This window comes from Epinephelus fuscoguttatus, linkage group LG19, assembly GCF_011397635.1.
Source record: "Epinephelus fuscoguttatus linkage group LG19, E.fuscoguttatus.final_Chr_v1".
NCBI lineage: Eukaryota > Metazoa > Chordata > Actinopteri > Perciformes > Serranidae > Epinephelus > Epinephelus fuscoguttatus.
This window is the reverse complement of record NC_064770.1, coordinates 40,939,674-40,949,804: the sequence shown is the minus strand read 5'-3', so window position 1 is coordinate 40,949,804 and position 10,131 is coordinate 40,939,674. Positions and strand designations below refer to the sequence as shown.

The 10,131-nt window shown below is 47.6% G+C and overlaps 1 protein-coding gene and 1 long non-coding RNA gene across 2 annotated transcripts in view; one reads left to right on the top strand and one right to left on the bottom strand.

The window, feature by feature from the left end:
- Positions 1-10,131, top strand: part of LOC125879227 (integrin alpha-3-like) — a 40,944-nt gene that overhangs the window by 5,020 nt on the left and 25,793 nt on the right. The window contains exons 2-4 of the mRNA XM_049560964.1: positions 608-777; positions 6,368-6,495; positions 9,055-9,140. Of these exons, the coding sequence (XP_049416921.1) occupies positions 620-777; positions 6,368-6,495; positions 9,055-9,140 (372 nt within the window). The 5' untranslated portion in view covers positions 608-619. The remainder of the gene's footprint in view (positions 1-607; positions 778-6,367; positions 6,496-9,054; positions 9,141-10,131) is intronic.
- Positions 1-10,131, bottom strand: part of LOC125879228 (uncharacterized) — a 16,534-nt gene extending 6,403 nt beyond the window's left edge. The window contains exon 1 of the long non-coding RNA XR_007447841.1: positions 9,366-10,131. This is a non-coding gene — a long non-coding RNA (uncharacterized LOC125879228). The remainder of the gene's footprint in view (positions 1-9,365) is intronic.

Below are 10,131 nucleotides of genomic sequence, written 5' to 3'. Positions count from 1 at the left end.
TCGGATAATATGACAACAAAGTCCAGACATCCTCGTTGACATCTCATCTTGTTCCTGTTGCTAACATCGGTCACGTGTTGTCATATCAAAACTACAAACTTTATCAAACATGAAATAAGTCTCAACCATAACACGTGATCAGGTTTTGTCTATTTCTGTGTCGGATCAGCTGCAGACTGACTCTGCAGAGATGGCCGCCATTCTGTTTTCACATGGATCAGTGTGTTGTAATTCTGTCTCCACTAGATGAGACAAAAAGTGTCCAGGATCGTTGATGACAGGTCTGAGTGACGCATGACGGATGTGATGTCATCATCTGAGGACATTAATTGAATCTTGACAAAGGAAGAGGTTGACACATGAACATGTCATTAGTCATGTGACTGTACAGAGCAGAGGACCCGGGGCAGAGCCCTGTGGGACTCCTCACACTGAATCATTCATGTCACCTGACACAGATCAGTTACACGTTCATTGAGACCGACAGGTGAGTTTGTGTTCAGAGCGTTGGTCACGTGACTTCAGGAAACAGCTGACAAACACTTCCTGTTTTCTATCATCAGGCGTCAGTCATCACCTGTCTGACATGTTGTTGTCATCCTCCCAGGTGTGCGTCTCCATGGCGACAGATGTGTGTGTGCTGCTAAGCGTGTGGGTCGGTGTGTGCATGGCGTTCAACCTCGACACGTCGTTCCCGCTGCTGAAGAGGGGCCGAGACGGAAGTCTGTTCGGACTGTCTGTGGCTCTGCACCAAGACCTGAAGACCGACCGTTACTTGTGAGTAACACCTGTGTGTGTGTGTGTGTGTGAGTGTGTGTATTTTCAGGTGTGTCCAGGTAAATGATTGACTCGGCCGTCACCGTTCAGACTTCCTGTGTGTGTTGACATTTGTCCTCATTAGTCAGCTGGTTGTTTGTCGGCCTGTGGTCAGCCCTTTGTCCACTCTTTGTCCACTCTTTCTCAGCCTTTTGTCAGCTCTTTGTCGGCCCTTTGTCAGCTCTTTGTCAGCTCTTTGTCGGCTCTTTGTCGGCTCTTTGTCAGCTCTTTGTCAGCTCTTTGTCGGCTCTTTGTCAGCTCTTTGTCAGCCTTTTGTCAGCTCTTTGTCGGCTCTTTGTCAGCTCTTTGTCAGCTCTTTGTCGGCTCTTTGTCCACTCTTTGTCAGCTCTTTGTTGGCTCTTTGTCAGCTCTTTGTCAGCTCTTTGTCGGCCTGTGGTCAGCTCTTTGTCGGCCCTTTGTCGGCCCTTTGTCAGCTCTTTGTCAGCTCTTTGTCAGCTCTTTGTTGACTCTTTGTCGGCTCTTTGTTGACTCTTTGTCGGCTATTTGCCGGCTCTTTGTCAGCCCTTTGTCAGCCCTTTGTCGGCTCTTTGTCAGCCCTTTGTCGGCCCTTTGTCAGCCCTTTGTCGGCTCTTTGTCGGCCCTTTGTTGGCTCTTTGTCTTTGTCGGCCCGTGGTCAGCCCTTTGTCGGCTCTTTGTCAGCCCTTTGTTGGCTCTTTGTCTTTGTCTTTGTCTTTGTCGGCCCGTGGTCAGCCCTTTGTCAGCTCTTTGTCGGCTCTTTGTCGGCTCTTTGTTGGCCCTTTGTCTTTGTCGGCCCTTTGTCGGCCCGTGGTCAGCTCTTTGTCGGCTCTTTGTCGGCTCTTTGTTGGCCCTTTGTCTTTGTCGGCCCTTTGTCGGCCTGTGGTCAGCCCTTTGTCGGCTCTTTGTCAGCCCTTTGTTGGCTCTTTGTCTTTGTCGGCCCTTTGTCGGCCCATGGTCAGCCCTTTGTCGGCCCTTTGTCGGCCCTTTGTCGGCCCTTTGTCTTTGTCGGCCCTTGGTCAGCCCTTTGTCGGCTCTTTGTCAGCTCTTTGTCTTTGTCGGCCCTTTGTCGGCCCTTTGTCGGCTCTTTGTCTTTGTCGGCCCTTTGTCGGCCCGTGGTCAGCCCTTTGTCGGCTCTTTGTCGGCTCTTTGTCTTTGTCGGCCCCGTGGTCAGCCCTTTGTCGGCTCTTTGTCGGCCCTTTGTCTTTGTCGGCCCGTGGTCAGCCCTTTGTCGGCTCTTTGTCGGCCCTTTGTCGGCTCTTTGTCTTTGTTAGCCCTTTGTCGGCCCATGGTCAGCCCTTTGTCAGCTCTTTGTCAGCTCTTTGTCGGCTCTTTGTCGGCCCTTTGTCGGCCCTTTGTCTTTGTCGGCCCTTTGTCGGCCCATGGTCAGCCCTTTGTCAGCTCTTTGTCAGCTCTTTGTCGGCCCTTTGTCGGCCCATGGTCAGCCCTTTGTCAGCTCTTTGTCGGCTCTTTGTCGGCCCTTTGTCGGCCCTTTGTCTTTGTCGGCCCTTTGTCGGCCCATGGTCAGCCCTTTGTCGGCTCTTTGTCAGCTCTTTGTTGGCCCTTTGTCTTTGTCGGCTCTTTGTCGGCCCTTTGTCTTTGTCGGCCCTTTGTCTTTGTCGGCCCGTGGTCAGCCCTTTGTCGGCCCGTGGTCAGCCCTTTGTCGGCCCGTGGTCAGCCCTTTGTCGGCCCGTGGTCAGCCCTTTGTCGGCTCTTTGTCTTTGTCGGCTCTTTGTCAGCCCTTTGTCTTTGTCGGCCCGTGGTCAGCCCTTTGTCGGCTCTTTGTCTTTGTCGGCTCTTTGTCAGCCCTTTGTCTTTGTCGGCCCGTGGTCAGCCCTTTGTCGGCCCTTTGTCTTTGTCGGCCCTTTGTCTTTGTCGGCCCTTTGTCGGCCCGTGGTCAGCCCTTTGTCGGCCCTTTGTCTTTGTCGGCCCTTTGTCTTTGTCGGCTCTTTGTCGGCCCTTTGTGAGCTCTTTGTCGGCTCTTTGTCAGCCCTTTGTCGGCTCGTTGTCAGCCCTTTGTCGGCTCTTTGTCAGCTCTTTGTCTTTGTCGGCCCTTTGTCGGCTCTTTGTCTTTGTCGGCCCTTTGTTGGCTCTTTGTCTTTGTCGGCCCTTTGTCGGCTCTTTGTCTTTGTCGGCCCTTTGTCGGCCCGTGGTCAGCCCTTTGTCGGCCCTTTGTCGGCCCGTGGTCAGCCCTTTGTCGGCTCTTTGTCAGCCCTTTGTCGGCCCTTTGTCAGCTCTTTGTCGGCTCTTTGTCTTTGTCGGCCCGTGGTCAGCCCTTTGTCGGCTCTTTGTCAGCCCTTTGTCTTTGTCGGCCCGTGGTCAGCCCTTTGTCGGCTCTTTGTCGGCCCTTTGTCGGCTCTTTGTTTTTGTCAGCCCTTTGTCGGCCCGTGGTCAGCCCTTTGTCAGCTCTTTGTCGGCTCTTTGTCGGCCCTTTGTCTTTGTCGGCCCTTTGTCGGCCCGTGGTCAGCCCTTTGTCGGCCCGTGGTCAGCCCTTTGTCGGCTCTTTGTCAGCTCTTTGTTGGCCCTTTGTCTTTGTCGGCTCTTTGTCAGCCCTTTGTCGGCTCTTTGTCTTTGTCGGCCCTTTGTCTTTGTCTTTGTCGGCCCGTGGTCAGCCCTTTGTCGGCTCTTTGTCAGCTCTTTGTCGGCTCTTTGTCTTTGTCGGCCCTTTGTCTTTGTCGGCCCGTGGTCAGCCCTTTGTCGGCTCTTTGTCAGCCCTTTGTCGGCTCTTTGTCAGCTCTTTGTTGGCCCTTTGTCTTTGTCGGCTCTTTGTCAGCCCTTTGTCGGCTCTTTGTCTTTGTCGGCCCTTTGTCTTTGTCTTTGTCGGCCCGTGGTCAGCCCTTTGTCGGCTCTTTGTCAGCCCTTTGTCGGCTCTTTGTCTTTGTCGGCCCGTGATCAGCCCTTTGTCGGCTCTTTGTCAGCCCTTTGTCGGCTCTTTGTCAGCTCTTTGTCGGCTCTTTGTCTTTGTCGGCCCGTGGTCAGCCCTTTGTCGGCTCTTTGTCAGCCCTTTGTCTTTGTCGGCCCGTGGTCAGCCCTTTGTCGGCAGTCAGTCAGTGAATGCGCATCAGCTCTGCTGTCTTTGTCTTTGTCAGCCCCATAACACATGGCCCGTGGTCAGCCCTTTGTCAGCTCTTTGTCGGCTCTTTGTCGGCCCTTTGTCTTCTTGTCTTGAGACTAACAAGGACACTTCGTGTCTGAGCTAACCTTGGTGTCTCTCACTGCTGTCACAGTAGGGGTTAAATGAGCAACATCATACATCATAGCAATACCAAATACCAGAATTTTCCATCACACTCCACCCTTTTTAGCATTCTCATGCTAAACCATGAACATGGAAAATTCCCCATTATCTAACGATCTTATCACCTCCGAGTACCACCCATACCAGCCAAACACCAGCATCACCAGCCTCCAACATGAGAGACGAAATCAGGCAGAAGTCACAGGTCATTACAGCAGTGAGCATGGTTACATGCGCACAATAATCAGATAACTGGGAATAATCAGGTAATGGTAATAATCTGATTTGATGCGTTTACGTGCACTTAAATAATCTGATAATCAGAAAAATCTGGTTTACATGATTCAGTCCTTCAGTTGGATTTCTCCTCAAGTACATGACATAAAACTCAAACTTCCTGTTGCAGTAGGTACTCATATCCTTGAAAAACCTCAAAAAGTACACAAGTCATATATTAGCAGAATAAAGCACTCATCATGCTGACAGCTTATGTTCTTACAGTACTGTTTGTTTTTATCATTAACAAATACATGTGAGAGCATTCTAATGTGTAGTTTATCAATGAGGAGCCAGTTTTACACACTTTGGGTAGATTCGTAGTAAAAGTACTGCAAAGTGCAATATACAAGTGTATCGTATATAAACTTGTCACACAAAGTGCATAACATATAAGTAAGATCAAATAAAAGTGACAATTTAAACACTGAGAATATAAACATATAGTATTTTATGTAAAATCTTCATCTGAAAGGAAACAAAAGCTGTCAGATTAACGTAGTGGAGTAGAAAGTACAATATTTCCCTCTAAACTGTAGTGGAGTGTAAAACAGCAAAACCCAAAAGAAACCAGATTAAAGGGTAAACATGCACCGAGTAATCTGACTACTGGGGACGAAGCTAGGTGTGTTTATCTCATTTCTCATAATCAGATAATGGCTTTTATCTGATAAAGCCTATCAGATCATGCTGTTTACATGACCACTTGAATAATCAGGTAACTCCAGAAATCAGTTTATTAGGGTGCATGTAAACACGCTCAGTGTAAACGTGAGGATTTAAGGAGGTACATAAAGTGAAATGTCTGAAATGTTTCAGCAGAGTTATTATAAACTTTATTCAAATCACATTCAGTGACAATATTCTAACATCTAAATGTTCCACAGGTCTGTCTGTGTGTCTGTCTGTCTGTCTGTCTGTCTGTGTGTCTGTCTGCAGTATAATAACTTGCTGCCTGAGCAGTTCTGTAAATGAAAAATCCTTTAACCCTGTTGGAGCGCAGGAATTCACACACACACACACACACACACACACACACACACACACACACACAGTCAGGTGAACGCCCTGCAGCATTAATAATGTGTTCAGATTCTCCTGGAGTCTCAGGAAACATCAGGGGGCCTTGAAGAGGCTCAAGGAGTCACTGAGGAGGTGCTAAGAGGTCCTGGAGGAGCTCTGGATGGAACCTGGAGAAAGTTTGAGAAAGGTTCCAGGGGTCCTTAAAGCCCCAGTGAAGGTTTGAGGAGTCCAGAGTGATGAGGTCACTCAGAGGTCACCCAGCTGTCCGTCTCCACTGTCTCCATGACGACCGTCTCTTTATGATCTCTAATTGGATTGGCTGCTAATGGACACACACAGACACACACACACACACACACAAATACAGTTCAGGGGTCAGGGGGTCAACGTGTCCTCTGATTGGTTAGTGTCCTGCCCATCAGGAGCCTCTCCCTCTGTGATTGGTTAGTGTCAGAGTGAGCAGGTCAGTGAGAGCCAATCAGAGGCAGAGTGAGGCAGAAGGGGGCGGGTCATTCCTTGAGGAGGTTCCAGACCTTGAAGAGTCCTGGCTGTCCGTCTCACCTTCAGTCTGAACGGCGTCCTGCTGTCAGGTCGCATGATGTCATGTCTGACAGGAAGTCACAGCCATGACTTCATCACCACGGTAACACCTGAGCTGAGATCAGATCTGAGGACAGGAGACAGGAAATGAAACTCAGACACACACAGACACACACACACAGACACACACGCACACACAGCCAGACTGAGGACAGTCACTGGTGTTGGTGGGCGGAGTCATCCATCACTGGTTTATAAAGCAGCTGATCTGAGTCACATGACTTTACCTCCTCATCAGGAGACGTTATATGAGACACCAGACGAGACTGTGTGTGTGTGTGTGTGTGTGTGTGTGTCCTTCAGACATCTCTTCATTAACTGAATGTTAACGACTACTGGAGAACTCCAGGTGTCCCTGAAGGACAGCCTGTTGTCTCTACAGCTGGACTCTCACCTGTCTCACCTGTCTCACCTGTCTCACCTGTCTCATCCTGACAGGCTATTGGTGGGAGCTCCGAGGGAGAAGGCGGAGCCTAATGTTCCAGCCAATCGAACAGGAGGAGTGTACAGCTGTCCCATCACTGCTGACCAATCAGAGTGCAGCAGGATGAAGCTCATAGACCCAGGTGATCTCACCTGACAACACACACACAAACAAAACAACAACACACAGGTGATGATGTCGTGGTCAGAAGAGAAACAGACTGAAACACAAACCGTGATGCGTTCACTGACATCATGTCACCTGAGAGATGACATCACGCCCTCAGGTGACTCTGCCGTCTCAGCTGTTTACTGGACGTCTGACGTCACGTCACGTGACCACTGAATGTCATCCTGACAGTCAGAACTCAGGGCTCGCTCCTCCTGTGATGTTATCTGTGTGCTGGTGCATTATGGGTAGTCCATCCCTCAGAGAGAAGTGACAGCTGCAGTCTGTTTCTGATAACGCTCTGCCCTGAGTGGGCTGTAATCTGTGGTAACCACGGCAACGGCCAATCAGAGGAGTTTATTTTTACACACAGATGAACTGTGTGTGTGTGTGTGTGTGTGTGTGTGTGTGTGAGACTCTCCTGGGGGGTGTTCCATCAAGCAGGCTGAAGGCAAATCCAGGCTTAAATGGCCAAGTCTGGTTAATGTGAGCCAGAGCTCTGTTCCATCAAAGTGGCTAAGATTAGCCTCACATCGGTAACCATGGAAACCATGGTTCTGGCTAAGGCTGATACATCGAGCTAAACTTCGGTTTCTGTTCCATCAACCTGAGCCACAACTCTGTTCCATCAAGGTGGTTAACCTGAATCCCAGCCTAGTAACCATGGTAACTTATGATGGTCTGTAGCAGGATTAAGGTGAGGATTAGCTCCATCTATGATCAACATATGTTCAATAGACAAGAAGAGACACCTAAAAGACAGTTCTGCCAGAGCTTTACACACTCACAACTGTCATGATAAAATAATATGTAGATCATAAAATATAAAACATCATTAATATTAAACGATTAAAAAACAAATCAAAATGTAATAAAAATAAAATACTTAAAAAAAAACAGTAAAGCCAAAATCAATTTAATAAAAACAAAACTATAATAAAATGAAACTGAGGCATTAAAAAAAGAAAAAGAAAGCACATGAACATGTGATTGCCCTCCATCCCCACCCCACTGTGTTTCCAACTGGCTAGCAAATTCACAGCCAATTAAGGTCAACTGACAACGGCCAGAGAAGGAGAGGGACACACCCAGAGAGACACAGAGAGAGTAAATTAGGAAATAATGGCATGCCCCTTCATCGAGGATCCTGTTGATGAGGAGGCCCACATTGTCCAGAGGGCCTTCCAACCACCACCAGCTCCAGGACAGGACCAGCCCACTGATACAGGCAGACTGTCTGTGGAGAGGTACCGGGTCAGCAGGCAGAGCACAGTGTATCTATGCAGTTTGCTGGAACCACACATTATAAAGGTCACAGGCTGCAGCCAGTCTCTGACCACTGTGCAGTCAGTCTGTACTGCACTGAGGTTCTTTGCTAGCAGTACATTCCTGTGTAGTGTTGGTGATGCTGAGAGGCAAAGTAAGGCAACTGTTTGCAGAGAGGTAAAAAGGTGTATTTTCTATTCATTTTGATTATTTCTAGCATCACCATACATCATGCATAGGGCTTGATTTGTTCACATTAACATATGGTTATCTTTTATATTTATGAATTAACCATGACACAAAGCAGCCACATTAAAATGGGACACACACCACTGAGGTCTGTCTGTTCCTCATCCTATAGCACATGCCATGCATTTAAGGGGGTTTTCCTTATTTTGATATAATCAGGGACAGAGCTCACAGTTGACTCCCACATGATGAGAAATAGATAACTGATTCACTCTCACCTGCATTCACTTCATAGTTTTCCTCATCTCCACTGAACTGATGGATTTGCTAAATGTCATTATCTACAATCAATAGATAAATGTCATGTGATTATTTCCTATAAACTGATCATTTCAGAAATGTCAATCTACAATCAGTTATGTGATAAATGTGATGACTGACATAAAATAGTTTGATTAAATGCATCATCTGAACTTCACATAGGAATCAGTAGATAAATGTGATAAACATTCTGTCACTAATATTAATTTACACGTGGTGAATTTCATTAGGCAGACTTGAACTGTCAGATTTAACAGGTGTCTCATCTACATATATTTTGTCCCTTTGATGCAGGATTTATAGAACATGATATTATGCTGACATGCTGCATTTTCTTTGTCACTTACACATTTAGCCTGTGGGCAATATTCCGTCACGCCACCTCCCTTGCTTTATTAACTGCTGCAGTGTTGCCTTTGTTCCTAATCATGTCCTTATAGTCCTCATACACTTCCATAAGGAGCGTTTGCTCCGCCACAGAAAAAGCCTCTGTCCACTCCTTTCTTTTGCTTTTTGACACTCTGCAACGTTCGGCACTCGACTAGTTTGGGCTTTTTATTTTCCCTGGGCGCGTGCATGAGTTGAGGCTTAACAGGTGAGGCTTGAATTAGCGTCAGTTGGAGCCAGCTGATTTCACTTGATGGAACGGGTTGGAGCTAGACTGGGAGGTGGCGTTTAGTCAGACTTCAAGATGACACCTTAGTCTGGACATTCTTAGCTACGCTGATGCAATACCCCCCTGTGCTTCCTGTTTCAGACCTGAACCTGTCTGAGGACCTGATTGAGGACATGTGGTTGGGCGTCTCAGTGGCGAGTCAGGGCCGACCTGGAGGACGGGTCCTGGTGAGTCTGGGGTCACCATGACAACACTATGACACTATGTCTGAACATAGACTGAACTCAACAATCAATCAATCAATCAATTTTATTTATAAAGCCCAATATCACAAATCACAGTTTGCCTCACAGGGCTTTACAGCATACAACATCCCTCTGTCCTTATGACCCTCACAGCTGATCAGGAAAAACTCCCCAAAAACCCTTTAACGGGGAAAAAATGGTAGAAACCTCAGGAAGAGCAACTGAGGAGGGATCCCTCTTCCAGGACGGACAGACGTGCAATAGATGTCGTACAGAACAGATCAGCATGATAAATTAACAGTAATCTGTATGACACAATGAGACAGAGAGAGAGAGAGAGAGAGAGAGAGAGAGACAGAGAGACAGAGAGAGAGAGAGATATGCAGGTAATAACAGTATCTTACAACAACATTAATGAAAGTAATAATATTATAGTTATAGTTCTGGCTACTGCGGTACAATATGTTGAAAGTATGTATTAATATCTGGCAGTATACATGTGTGACAATAATCATATGTGTATAATAACAGTAGAAGTATGACTAATGACTAATGATGGCAGCAGCAGGAGGCATCTGGCAGGACCACGGCAGCAGCACAACCACACACGTCACGCTGTCCAGGCACCGCTGTGATATGAGTTAATCTGAGAGACAGTGGAGCACAAAGGCTCCGGAGAAGAAGCCGAGTTAGTGACATCCAGAATGGCCGAGTTAGCAAGATGCAGTAATAGAATACGAGAGAGAGAGAGAGAGAGAGAAGGAGAGAAGGTGCCCGGTGTATTATAGGGGGGTCCTCCGGCAGACTAGGCCTAAGTCAGCCTAACTAGGGGCTGGTACAGGACAAGCCTGAGCCAGCCCTAACTATAAGCTTTATCAAAGAGGAAAGTCTTAAGTCTAGTCTTAAATGTGGAGACGGTGTCTGCCTCCCGGACCGTAACAGGAAGATGATTCCACAGGAGAGGAGCCTGATA